The 13,937-nt window shown below is 44.1% G+C and overlaps 3 protein-coding genes across 30 annotated transcripts in view; 2 read left to right on the top strand and 1 right to left on the bottom strand.

The window, feature by feature from the left end:
- GIT2 (GIT ArfGAP 2) overlaps positions 1 to 7,705 on the bottom strand; it is a 62,513-nt gene extending 54,808 nt beyond the window's left edge. For 18 of the 24 annotated variants that reach the window (XR_007471812.1, XR_007471811.1, XR_007471810.1 and 15 more), the window contains exons 1-4: positions 7,506 to 7,700; positions 3,009 to 3,142; positions 1,469 to 1,581; positions 732 to 837 (exon numbers count right to left, since the gene is read on the bottom strand). Coding sequence is in view for 20 of the 24 variants with exons in the window: in XM_033408706.2 (XP_033264597.1) it covers positions 732 to 837; positions 1,469 to 1,581; positions 3,009 to 3,142; positions 7,506 to 7,557 (405 nt within the window). In the remaining 4 variants the exon portion in view is untranslated. Of the gene's footprint in view, positions 1 to 731; positions 838 to 1,468; positions 1,582 to 3,008; positions 3,143 to 7,505 lie in introns of all 24 variants that reach the window. The other 6 variants (XM_033408719.2, XM_033408718.2, XM_033408717.2 and 3 more) reach the window with 3 other exon arrangements.
- LOC117197277 (uncharacterized) overlaps positions 1 to 13,937 on the top strand; it is an 86,506-nt gene that overhangs the window by 10,555 nt on the left and 62,014 nt on the right. The window lies entirely within an intron of this gene.
- ANKRD13A (ankyrin repeat domain 13A) overlaps positions 11,454 to 13,937 on the top strand; it is a 39,686-nt gene continuing 37,202 nt past the window's right edge. For both annotated transcript variants that reach the window (XM_004281405.4, XM_012537334.3), the window contains exon 1: positions 11,454 to 11,828. In XM_004281405.4, the coding sequence (XP_004281453.1) occupies positions 11,733 to 11,828 (96 nt within the window). In that variant the 5' untranslated portion in view covers positions 11,454 to 11,732. The remainder of the gene's footprint in view (positions 11,829 to 13,937) is intronic.

Raw genomic sequence — 13,937 nt, forward strand, 5'->3', positions numbered from 1 at the left:
GCAATAACTCTTATCATAGCAATGGAGAAATCTACACTAACATCTGTATCCAAGTCTTATTTTTTAATTATATTTTTAAAAATTGTGGTAAAAAACACATACCAAGTCTTATTAATAAATGGAAGTAACAATCATATACATTTCCATGCCAAGTTTAAAATTCTGAATTACGAGTGCCTACGATCTGTGTGAGCATTTGCCGAAAGCAGTGCTTTGAAAATAAGGATATGTATTTTCGTGGCATCTCTCAAAAACATGTAAAGGCCCACATAAAGAAAACCATCTACTCATTTTGCAAGTTTAATAAACCATCCTGTGTACTACAGCTTCGAGTCACACCCTGCTTCCTGAAGATCCCACTCAGCATGCAACCTAGAAGCCTGCAGAAGTCCCACAAACCTTCTAGTCCCTCCTAGAAACAAACTCTGAGATGGCTCTTATTTCAAAGCTAAACAAAAACTTACAGAAATACAATTTTAGAACCATATCTGAAAAACACAAATAGTTTTCTGGATACTTATTTGTTCCTCTGCTCCTTATACCTCCACTAACATGAATGCTTGCCATTTGAAGTAAGATGAAAGAAGAAACCAACTGCAAAAAAAGCTGTTACTAATTATTTAGTGTACAGAAAGGAGTTTTTGTTTTTCTTTTCTTTCTAAGTTTTTTTCAAATCAGCCGATATGCTGCTTCATCCAGCAATTTCAGGGATTTTAAAAGGTGTGACCCACCTTACTAAGATCTTTGGCAGTCACACTATCGTCATCCCGGCAGGGCAAGCGGTGGACAAATGCTAACATCTGATACTTTGCTCTGATGAATTCTGCTTTATTAGGACTGGTTCGAAAAAAAAAAAGAAAACAGTTCACTTGCAGTTCAGATATGACATTCCCCATTCTTCAGACTGTAAAAAGAAGAGGAAGTGACCCACATCCCCCACTCAAGAACAGAATGAACAATACTGAAGTAAGTTTCAGCAGTGTGTTGTCAGGCCTGAAGTCTGAAAACATACATTAGTCATTATAATGGCCAGGACTGCAGAATACCTGCTTTTTATAGCATTTTTCTGCTCTGTGTAATTTTCTTAATTGACCTAGCAACCTTGCGAGGAAGCAGCTCTTCATCCCATCTTATAAGTGAGGCATCAGGCAGACTGGAGCCCAGAACCAAGATTTCTGGTCTGACTGCCTACTGTTTGAGTGCCAAAGCTCAAATGTGATTACATCAAAAGCCACCCAGCCTTAGTCTTAAACCGGAGAAACCACTGAATTGTGCTGGGTAACCATGCAAAAGAGATGGTCCCATGCCTGGCTTTGTTCTGCATTCCTAATAGCAAAGAGGTCAATGCAAAACTGGGTGACCACCTCCCGTACTGCCCCTGTAGGGGCTGGTCAAAAACAGCTGCACTCCTTTCAGCGGGCCCCAGGGGTTACGAAGAAATAAGAGTATTTATAAACATTTCACTCACTGTACTTTATCCTGTGGATTAGCTTTGCGTCTTCCACTGATAAGAGAGGCAGGGTCCAGCAAAGAATGCTCCCATATAGAATTAGCACCATTATTATACAAGGTTTCAACCATCTAAAACCAAGCAGCATAAAATCATATTTAAATTTCTTTCTGCAAACATCCAGTGGGAATCAGTGACTGAACTGGGAAAACAAAGCCCTATTACAAACACTAGCATGACTGGGATATCACACACATCATTATCTTCTGTTTTAGAATGAGAAAGATGAACCTGTACGCAGGATTCAGGTTTGACCAGCAGGTACTTAAATGGGTTTGATTACATTTTCTCATAGATGATGAAGAAAGAGTACTTTGACACTTTAGGACAGTATTTCCCAAGCCTGAGCATCCAAATTCTGTTTTCAAGGTTCTTAATATTTTTCTTTAAATCCACTTACTTTCTAAAACTTTCACTAGCAATTATAATTTGATGTGCTAGTTACAGTTTTAGGCAACCATTTAAATAAATATTTGAGTATTACCTACATCTACCTTGAGTACCACTGGTGGTTCACATGCCATACTCTGGGAATTGTTTTAGGGTCAAATCTGGCATTTTAAACTACTCATCTCTGAACTTTATTCAGATCCTATAATATAATGAGTACTCTGTATAATCTGACAGCAGTAAACATCCATGTTCACATGAGAATGAGCTGTTAGAAACTTCTGAGCAAAAGTTATTAATAAACCATGTCTCCCAATTTCATTTCAAAGCATGACTCCTGACATGGCCCCATCTGTTTTTTACATCAGTGAAGATATTGTCACATCAAAGATCCACACTCACTTGTTCTGATCCTTTGGTACACATAGGCAAGTTTTAAGGACATGTTGTGCAGCTGGCACAGATTTAGTAAAATATGTACTCAAAACAAATGAAGGCGAAACACATGCGTAAGTCTGAGTTCCAGCAGAACTCGAAGAATGTGTACCCTGAAATAGAAGTACCGGTGACATGACAATGGACCCCCAAATAAAAACAAAGGGCCCCCTGAACACTTAGCAGGGTGTTAGGCATTCAATCAAAACAGAACTTAATTGTCTCTAACAGGTTACAAGAACTTTAAGAGAACTTAAATCAGATGTTTCAGAAATTTCTGAGGAATCCCAGTCCATGCTTCTATCAAAGCGGACAACTTCATGAAAAGTTTCTAAGGCAGTCACTTTCAGAAACATTCATCACGGTATGTGGGAAAGACAGACGGTTTAAAAACAATTTCTGGTGACATCTAGAAAGTCAGCAGTGAAACATGAGCAGGAAATTCTAATGACTGTCTACCTATAGTTCAGATTTTGGGACAAGATTTACATTAGGAGGGAAAAAAATCTTAAATGATGAATTCATCAATAAGCATAGCATCAATAAGCATGGCACCTCTGCTCAATTATGAGTCAAACATTTCTGTAAGATTTAAGAAGTATAATTTTAATGCTAAAACAGTGAGCCCTAAAAACTTAAATTACAAACCATGAGCAGAATTCTTATTCTTTACCTGAAGCAATGTTGGAGGCCATGGTGTGTGTTTAAGATGCCTTACTTGAGAGATATGGCGCCCTAGACTCCGATGGACACTGCAGCACTCGTCACATATAAAAGTTCCCCTATTTACTGATGCCCAGGAAGGATCTGGAAAGGAGAATGAAATCAGTGGCAAGGATACCAGGTGGTTGCTATTCCGCCAGATGGCAAAAGATGACTGCGGTTTGGTTTTTCAGAAAAACAAGACATTTCTGTTGTTTTAGTACGCTAGTCAACATATCAAGCTGGCGAGTTTGTCTGATACCCTAATGAGATCTACCAACTCAGATGTGTGCTCTTTCAATCAACGTAAGAGAAGCAAACTGAGAGGATTCACCTGAATCATTTCGAATCCATCTCCACAAGTAGCAAGATAACATAACTGTGTCAGTGAACAATCCACACAGCATTATGTGAAGTGAGTGGTGAAAAGACAGCTACCCTACAACTGCTACACATCTACATGCCACTGGGCTTAGCAGAAAGCTGCAAGTGACACAACTATACAACTGCTCAGCTGCTATGGTTCTGAACACAGACTGGGAAACCTGACCTCCTGTGCTATCATACCCATTAGGTATTTTAAATAAACTGTTGAGTCCGATCTCACCACTGATCTGAAAGGACAGAAGCTGTAAAAACAGCGGCTTCACAGAAGCAAAGATGTAAAATACAAGGGAGTAATACTTTTGGTGTGTGCACAATACTTTTTTTCCTGTGAAGTCCCACAGAGCTTCATTAGACATCCTTTGAAACAAGGAATAATTCACACTTGGTAAGCAGTAAGAATAACTCACACTGGGAAAGTAAACTGAATATTTAGAAACTCAAAATAAAGACAGACCTTCTACATTTTATCAGACTCACAATGGGGTGACAATAGGTGCTGCTCAAGCTGCCTGGCTTAAGGGGTATATTTAAAAATTCTTCAATGCCCACAAAAATCTCTAAAATGCATGTACACCATCTTTACCATTTCTAACAGTTTATTCAAACCCCTTCCAACCATATAATGAAAAGTTATGGGATTTCAATCAAAGACAAACTGGGAGTCAAAGAGTGTAGTGGTTAAGAGGGTTGGCTCTGGAGATAAGCAGTCCAGGGTTTGAACCTCAACTCTGCCACTTCTTGCATAATGATCTCAGGCAAGTTATTTCTCTGAGGGTCCTCATCATGGATCAAATGGGAAGAACAACACATCTCAGGGTGGTGAGGATATAAAAAGTAAGTGAAGTTCCTGGCATATAGTAATATTTCCAAATTATTTTAAGTACCATTCAAATATTTTCAAGAGCCCACTGAAATTCATGGCCACTAGAGAAAGTTTTTGTTTGCTAATACATGAAACATTGAATGTTTCACATGAACACTGTCTTACTACAGTGAAAAATCTCAGTGGAGTTTTCAGGTAGTTGAACTCAGAGTAGGATATGAACTAGATTCACTTTAAAAAAAAAAAAGGTAGGGCTTCCCTGGTGGCGCAGTGGTTGAGAGTCCGCCTGCCGATGCAGGGGACGCGGGTTCGTGCCCCGGTCCGGGAGGATCCCACATGCCGCGGAGCGGCTGGGCCCGTGAGCCATGGCCGCTGGGCCTGCGCGTCCGGAGCCTGTGCTCCACAATGGGAGGGGCCACAACAGTGAGAGGCCCGCCTACCACAAAAAAAAAAAAAAAAAAAAAAAAAAAGGTAAAGTATTTATTGAATACTAAGATTTGATCATAGTTAGTCAAATGTTTGCCATGAAATAAAACAGAAACAAAATTATTCAATGAAGTACAACTATGTCAGTACTACTAAGCCATTCTAAAAAATAAAGTTTGGAAACACCAAGATGAAGGATCCCTGCAAAGATACATAACAACTTTGCTTTTTGCAGTATGGTACTACGACTAATGACACACATAAGAAAAGACTGTTCGTTTTGAAGATTACCTTTGCTTTTCACGTATCATTCAGAGGATTCACAATCTTCTTGGAGGAAATTAAACAGGAACAAGACAACAAGGATTTAACACACACTAAGCAAGGCTCTATATTAATCACCTTAACATCGTGAATCAGAATCCCATGGAGAGAACATCAGAATGTTAACAACACAGTAAAATCCAAATCGAGTTTGTACGACTGAGAGTGGGTGAACCCCTTCCAGTTTATCTGAACGTTTTATTCCAGGGCTTCTTAACCTGGGTTCTAGGAACGCAACCAATGGGCTTCAGAAATGTCTATAACTCCTCTGAGAAATCTTAACATAAATTCTGTATGAAAGAGTTAAGCACGTGTGCATTTTCTGGGAAGAAGGCCTGAGCATTCATCAGAATCTCAAAAGGGTCACTTCCCTGGTGGCACAGTGGTTAAGAATCCACCTGTCAATGCAGGGGACACAGGTTCGATCCCTGGTCTGGGAAGATCCCACATGCCACGGAGCAACTAAGCCTGTGCGCCACTACTACTGAGCCTGCGCTCTAGAGCCCACGAACCACAACTACTGAGCCCACGTGCCGCAACTACTGAAGCCCACGCCCCTAGGGCCCATGCTCCGTACAAGAGAAGCCACCGCAATGAGAAGCCTGAGCACCGCAATGAAGAGTAGCCCCCGCTCACTGCAACTAGAGGAAGCCCGCATGCAGTAACGAAGACCCAATACAGCCAAAAATAAATAAATTAATTAAAAAAAAAAAAAAGAATCTCAAAGGGATCCCCAACCCTAAAGGTAACTCTTTTACTAGGGCTTTGCAGAAAAGGCAGCACAAATTCCCAGCTGCTCAAGTTCAGAACATTTCAAGGTAGCCTAATTATATTCAAAACAGGAAGGAAGTGACTCAAGTCTCTGTAGATGAGGCATGAGACAACAACTAAAAAGATAACAATGGAAGAGAAAATGTTCTGAAATGCACAAAACGCCGGAGAAGTGCAAGACTGTATTTATTATTTAGTTGAGTATTTAGTGTGGCAATGGAGATGCAGTTTTCCTTTGCCCCATACCATCCACTGAGAAGCAAAGAAAATGCATTTCAACAGGAAGTTTGAATCTAAATTCATGTGAATCAAACATCACAGAAAGTTCAACTGAAAACAGGCAAGAAAATAAGGAAGTGGAACAAATAACATTTTTAGAGAATACAATGGAGCTCGTATAACACACTAACTTGGTTTCTGAAACACTTCTTTTTAAACTCTTCCACCCATCTCCCTATCTTCAAAGGAAACTGGTAACCCCACTTACAGTATACAGGCCGTGAAATAACCACATAAGGTTTGAGTTATCACAATACTATTTAAAATCAGTCTCCACTTCCATGTGACAAGATGAAGTTCCGAACAGTTGCAAAAACACTGGTGCTCATTTCGTTAAGATCGTTTATTGGATGCTATTGTGCCAAAGAAGCCATCTTACAACTTCAAATTCAAAGCAGATAAATCCAAACACTGAAAACAGCATAGAGACCTGTCAACCCAGTTCCAACCGCTAAGATGGATCTGAACTCTAAATCTGAAAACTATGCATGGGAGGAATGGTTTTGGCCTTTCAATGCTCCCATATGCCTATACTGCCTGAATGCACAAATGGGTATACTTGCCCGTGATTTGGTGTGTGGTTGTTTTGTAAGGTGTAATTAATGTATGATTTAGAAATTCAACTATAGCTTTAAGGGGCTGTAAAGGTTCTGTACACAGTACAAAAAAGAAAAAAACCGCCTTAAATGAGATGATTCTAAGAATATTCATTGAATCTTCCCTACCCCTGAGCACTGTACTCCCAATTATCCTCATCGGAAAAATGAGGAAATCAAGACTCGGCCAAATGAAGTCACTAGCCCAAGGTCACCGGGAGGCAAAATCTAGTTTGAACTCAGCTCGTTCAGATCTCAGAACTTGAAGCCGGCATTGCCTCCTTAGTGCTGGTCGCATTTGCAAGACCCCGACATCCTGGAGATTCTCCGCGGTGAAGTGGGAATAGGGATGTCAGGAGCGGGGAACTCATCCATGGGGGTCCTCTGGCGAGTCTCAGTGGAGGGAAGCGGCGAGTGTCACCCACTCCGGGCAGGGCCCCAGGGCCCCCTCCTGGGGCGGGAGTCTGGGTAGCTGTGGGGAGGGGGCTGACACCTGCAGCCTCTGGGGGCCGCAGCCGGGAGGACGCTCGGATTTCACTTCTGTAACTGGCCTTCCTGTAGATTGCCCAAGCCCCTTCCTGTTGGGAAAGCGGGCCCGACCCCGCCGTTTCACCGCCCGGCCTGGGACAGAGGGGACGAGAGGGAAGGAAGGGACGGGAGGGCGGCGACCCCCTGCCCGCTCCGGCTCAGACAGGCCCGGGACGGTCCCGCCCCAAGGCCGCCGAGATTCCTCCTCGTCCCGACCCCAGACATAGGGTGCAGAGCTCGACAGCCGGGACCCGCCCGGCCCGAGGGGGCGGCCCCGGGACAGGGGTCCCGGCCAGGAGAGCTGAAGGGAGCGGGCCCGGCTGGTGCGACTCACCCGGCCCGCTGCAGTCAGCGCACACCTCGCTGCTCCGGAGCCGCTTCGACATGGCTCCCGCCTCCCACCTGCCGGGAACCTAGTGGCCGGGGACAGCGAAGGCGGCGGCGGCGGCGACGCTTCCGCTCTAACGGGTCCCCACGGTGGTGCTGGCTGCGGCGCCTCTCCCCTCAGCGCCTCACAGCCGCGGCGCAGCACGCACGCGCGGGGAGGCGCCCTTCGGCGACGGGCAGGTCATGTGACCGGAAAGGGCACGCTGCCTTGTCGCCATCTTGAGTGAGGGCAGGTGTCTTCTGTCCTACTTCCAAATTTCCTTGATTTGGTGTCTCCCTCTCTGGAAGACATTCGCTTCTTCCCAGCGCTGATTAATATCAGGGGAAGCAGCAAAATCTAGTGACTAGAGGTATGCAGCCACAACCTTCCTGAGGCAATCATTAGTCAAGTCATCTAGCATAACTTTGGCCAAGTTCATTTATGCATTCCTTTATTCAGCAAATATTTATTGAGCATCTACTATGTTCCACACACTGCTCCAGGCACTGGAAAAGGAGCAGTGAGCCAAGAAGACGAAATTTCCTGTCTTTATGGAGCTTACTTTCAGCTGCACTAGATCTACAATAAGTAAAATAGGAATATGTTAGATGTTTCCTTACGCTGCAGTTTTAATCTCATCTGCAAAATGGAGATAATGTGTATCTACCCGTAGCCCATGATTTGCTTTTGTATAGCCTGTTACTTAAAAATGATTTTTACATTTTTAAAGGGTTGTAAAGAAGAAAAAGGAGAGAAGGGATAGGATGAAGAATATTCAACAAAACATATATGACCTGCAAAGCTAAATATTTACTGTCTGGCTAAGGACAAATGCGATAATTTACAGAAGAGTGTGGTGTGCCTGCCCCATAGTAAGCCCTCAATAATAGTAGCTCCTATTATTATTGGAAAAAAAATTTTTTTTTGGCTGAGTTGGGTCTTCGTTGCTGCGCACGGGCTTTGTCCAGTTGCAGTGAGCGGGGGCTACTCTTCCTTGCGGTGCACGGGCTTCTCATTACGGTGGCTTCTCTTATTGTGGAGCATGGGCTCTAGGCATCCGGGCTTCAGTAGTTGTGGTTTGCAGGCTCAGTAGTTGTGGCTCGCGGGCTCCAGAGCACAGGCTAAGCAGTGTTGGTGCATGGGCTTAGTTGCTCCGCGGCATGTGGGATCTTCCCAGACCAGGGCTCGAACCCGCGTCCCCTGCATTGGCAGGCGGATTCTTAACCAATGCGCCACCAGGGAAGCCCTGGAATTTGATATTACTATTATTTTCTAATCACAACTTTTTTTTTTTTGTCTTGAGGATAAGAATAGATAATCTAACTCACAGGATGGTGTGAGATAAACACAATGAGATGAGTTTAAGCAGTGGAAGAAGAGCAGAGATGTGACCCTAATGCTAATGAATATTGTATGCATTATATGTAAACACAACCATGATCTCCCTTCAGCAAATATTCCATGCCTATTGTGGGCCAGGTACTGTTTTAACTTTAGGTACTCTGGTGAGCAGTTATCGTGGAGTTTTCCAACTAATGGATTAAGAGAAATGTTCAATAAACATAGGATGATGAAGAGAAAGAAAATTAAATTGCACAAGCCTTCTGAAAGGAGAGAAGTCCTGGAAGAGGTCTCAGAAGCACTGGTCTTTGGTTCATCTCTCCATTTTTATAAATGTGTGGTATGGGCATAACCACATAATTCCCACACATTCCACAGTTAGAGCCTCTGGGTTCCATCCTGATGCTCCTGCATCCTGTTCTGGTTTGCAGACTAACAAATCTTCTGGACTCAACACATGTGGAGAATGGATTAGGCCAGGATTCTTGAACAGCTGTTGTTGCAGGCATCTGAAAAGCTGGATGTGCACAAGCAGGGAAGGCAGAGGGTATGCTTTCAAGAAGCATTAAATAACTTTGCCCAGTTATGTGGTCTAGTTGTAGACAGCTGTGCAGAAAGCTCAGGCTGGTGAGTAGCTGTAAGTTGACTTGGTTCTTCATTGAATCAAGGAGTTATAGTGTCTTAGATTGAAACCCAAAGAATGAACTTAATAGTGGCTGATTGTGGTCAAGTCTAAGTATTATCTATTAGTCTTTTTGGACATAACCCCAAATTCAAACGGCTAGCTTCAAAAATAGATGACATTAATATGTGGAATAAACCACCACCTTAGGTAACTTTGAATCATAACCCAGTTTGGGGTTCAGGTAGAACAGTGCTTCTCAGTGGGGGGTGGGGGATGGATTTTTGTCCTCCAGGGGACATTTGGCAATGTCTGGAGACATTTTGGGGGTAGTGTTACTGGCATCCAGTGGATAGAATGGCCAGGGATGCTGCTCAACATCCTACAAAGCACAGGACAAGTCCCACGTAAAGAATTATGTGGTTCACATCTTCCTTTCCAATTTGAGTTCCTTTTATTTCTTTTTCTTCTCTGATTGCTGTGGCTAGGACTTCCAAAACTATGTTGAATAAAAGTGGTGAGAGTGGGCATCCTTGTCTTGTTCCTGATTTCAGAGGAAATGCTTTCAGCTTTTCACCATTGAGTATGATGTTAGCTGTAGGTTTGTCATATATGGCCTTTATTATGTTGAGATATGTTCCCTTTATGTAGTATTCAACAATGGAATACCACTCAGGCATTAAAAAAAAGAATGAAATTTTGCCATTTGCAGCAACATGGATGGACTTGGAGGTCATTATGCTAAGTGAAATAAGTCAGACAGAGAAAGATAAATACTGTCTGATATCACTTATATGTGGAATCTAAAAAATACAACAAAGTTGTAAATATAACAAAAAAGCAGCAGATTCACAGATATAGAGAGCAAACTAGTGGTTACTACTGGAGAGAGCGGGAGAGGGGTAATATAAGGGTAGGGGAGGAGGCACAAACTATTGGGGGTAAGATAGACTCAAGGATGTATTGTACAACACTGGGAATATAGCCAATATTTAGTAAAAACTAAATGGAAAGCAACTTTAAAAATATATATATTTATTTATTTTTGGCTGTGTTGGGTCTTCGCTGCTGCATGCAGGCTTTCTCTAGTTGTGGCGAGTGGGGGCTATTCTTCGTTGCAGTGCGCAGGCTTCTCATTGCAGTGGCTTCTCATTGTGGAGCACGGGCTCTAGGCGTGCGGGCTTCAGTAGTTGTGGCACGCGGGCTCAGTAGTTGTGGCACACGGGCTTAGTTGCTCCGCGGCATGTGGGATCTTCCCAGACCAGGGATTGAACTCGTGTCCTCTGCATTGGCAGGTGGATTCTTAACCACTGTGCCACCAGGGAAGCCCCAGAAAGCAACTTTTTAAAATTGTATAAAAAATCAAAATAAAAGTAAAAAATAAATAAATTAAAAAGAATCAGAGCTACCAGAATAGCAAAAAAAAAAAAAAATTACGTGGTTCAGAATGTGCCGAAGTTGAGAAATCCTGAGATAGCACCATCCTCTTATTGTGCAACTATTTAATGCCACTTCTCCAGAGTTTATAATTCCCCCTTGAAAATTGTTTGGTGCTGCCCACTTCCAAAATGGCTCCTGACCAATCGTGGAAGCATATGCTCAGGTCCAAAAAGGCTAGGGAGTCAGTAACTAGAATGGTTTGGTCCAGGCGCCTGTTGTCAACCCCGTGACCACAGAGCCGGTGGAATAGGCCCAGTTGTGGACCGAACCATATGAGAAAGCTGGAGCAGGGGGAAAGGGGGTGATGAAGGGTAGACCGAGTTTTCCATGTAGAGATTCTGGGCTAAAGAAGAGAGTTTTAACTCTGTTCTGGACATTACTGTGTTTCCAGATGTGGACTTCAGGTGGGTGGGGTTAGGCGGACCCCGGACCAGGTGGTTGTCCTCTCCTCCCCCCCGCCACGGCGCGCGGTGGTTCGCTCCCCGCACTTCCCTGTTTGGGGCAGTCCTGCCCGCAGAAGTCGGTTCGGGAGCTGTCAGCGCAGGCGGGAGCGCGGCGGGGCGCGGGGTGGGCGCGGCCGACCCCGTCCCCGACCCGGCCCGCGACCGCCGACGTCCCGCGCGTGCCTCTCACCTGGCTAGCTAGTCCCCCTTGCCTCGTACCGCGCCCCTCGCTCGCTCCCCTGGTTCTCTCGCTCGCCGGCCGCCGGGCGGGCGGGCGGGCGCCGGAGACCCTGCCGGTGCTGAGACTTGGCAAGCGGGCGGTGAGGGCCCGGCTGCGGCCTCCTCGCCATGTCCTCTGCCTGCGACGCTAGCGGCCACTTCCCTTTACACGTCCTGGTCTGGAACAACGACTACCGGCAGCTGGAGAAGGAGCTGCAGGGCCAGGTGAGGGGCGAGGCGGGGGTCCGCCCCCGGCGAGAGGAGGGGGGAGTCGGGGGTCGCATCGCCTCCCTGAGCCCATCTTCAGTCCTCTGCCCTCGGGGCCCCGCAGACCCCTTCCACTCTGCAGTCGTGGGACAATAATAATAATAATAACAACATGTATTGAGTGTTCAATGTGTTCCAGGCCCTGTGTCGAGGTTTTATATATATTATCTCTCTCAGCCTTTCCAGCAACCCTAGGAGGTAGGTACTATCGTTAAATTTGACAGAGAAGGAAACTGAGGCTCTCAGAGGTTATGTGCCTTACACAAGGTCCCTCACCTAATAAATACCAAATCAGGATTTTTAACTCTGGCCAGCTGGCTCCAGAGCGCACCGTCTTAACCAATTAGGCCTGCCTCCCCCCAAAATGTATGAGCAACACACACCTCTCACCCCACCCATACGTTTTGTAAGGAAGGGCTTGGTTGGGTTTGGAGTCCAGGTTCTAACTTGCCCTGTGACCTTGGGCAAGGCATTTTCCTGTTCTGGCCCACGTCCACTTATTTGTAGCATGAGGGTGTTGATACCCCTGTGGGCAAATCTTGTACTTGACTATTATCAATCGGTCAAGTTTGAGAATCACTGGTGCACAGCATCCTTAAAATCACTTTCTGTTTTAAAGTGCTTTGATTCCTTACCTTTTATTTATTCCCATCTGTATAAGCAGTGGTTCTCAGTTGGAAGTGATTTCATCCCTCATCCCACACATCAAGTAATTAATGGGGACATTTTTGGTTGTTACAAGTGGGGAGTGGGTGTTACTGGAATCTAATGGGTAGAGGCCAGGGAAGCTGCTCAATATCCTATAATGCACAAATGCGTAAGACACCCCCCTCCCCAACTAAGATTTATCTGTCCCAAAATGTCAGTAGCATTTTGCTTGAGAAACCCTGCCTTAAAGGCATCCCAGCAATTCTGGGAGGTATTGGTATCCTCAAGTTACAAACTAACAGACTTAGCAGTTAGGATGAGGATTTGTAATTATTTGGTATAATTGTTCTGGTTGACTTCATTTTATCCAGTGTGCTAAAGTTCTGGAGTTTGAATGGCTCCAATTTGATGCTGTAATTGTCAAGAAATTTTAGAGGAAAAGGGGCATTGGTTTTCTTATGGTTGGCAAAAATTGAGCAAGGTCAGCATCCCCCCATGTGATGAATGGTTACTGCTAAGTGTGTTCTTGTACCTTGACATCTCCCTTTTAGGTCTGTTGAGCACCCACTGGAAGTCAAAAGTTGCTCTTTTTTCATTTAAATTCTCTATCCCAACAGAATAAACTTTCGTTGTAAGCGTCATTGCTGTTAATTAGATCATGCCCCCAGAGTAGATGATTCACCATTAGGCATTGCGGTGTACCTGAAGATTTAATTCCCTTTCTCTTACTAAACGTGGCTCAGAGAGAATCCTCCATGATTTTGCTCTCAGATTTCAGTATCACCTTGGACACTTTAAAAATGACCGGACAGTCTTGTTTTTAGTTCTGCTACGTTTTGCTTCTGCACTTCCTTGGTATCGGGGCCGCCCAGCTTCTTACGAAATATTGAGATAAAGTACAAGGAAAGTCACAAAACTAAAATCCTATTTGATAGAGAGGGTCATCATTGTCCTTAAACCACACACACGTTCAATACTGATTTCTGAAAGCAGCAGGCTTTCTGTTCATTGGAGTGAGGAAAAGAGTTTAAATGAAGCGTGGTCTTTCTTTATAGAAAAACTTGTTCGATAAGACCAAGTCTTGGTTTATAATCTACAGTGCGGCATGGTTGAATTATTTCTTTTTCCTGCAAGCTGTGATAGACATGTTCACCCAAAGTTCGCTGTGCCTCTTACCTTGAAAAACGTTAAGGACATTCGCGATTAGAGAATTATAAATTTGCAGCAGGTTGTCCCGGAGTAAATTGATCCTTAATGCCTTTGACTGGCAAGGAGGTCAGGAGAGAATATTCATCTTTGCTAATTATTTGGTTTTGGCTTTGTTATTGGTTATCACTGCAGATCATTCCACAGGATCCTGTTTTCTCTGGGGAAGGGATAGTTGAAGTGTATTCAGAAAGAACATCTTGACCGTGGAAG

The sequence above is a fragment of the Orcinus orca genome, chromosome 15 (assembly GCF_937001465.1).
Source record: "Orcinus orca chromosome 15, mOrcOrc1.1, whole genome shotgun sequence".
Lineage (NCBI taxonomy): Eukaryota > Metazoa > Chordata > Mammalia > Artiodactyla > Delphinidae > Orcinus > Orcinus orca.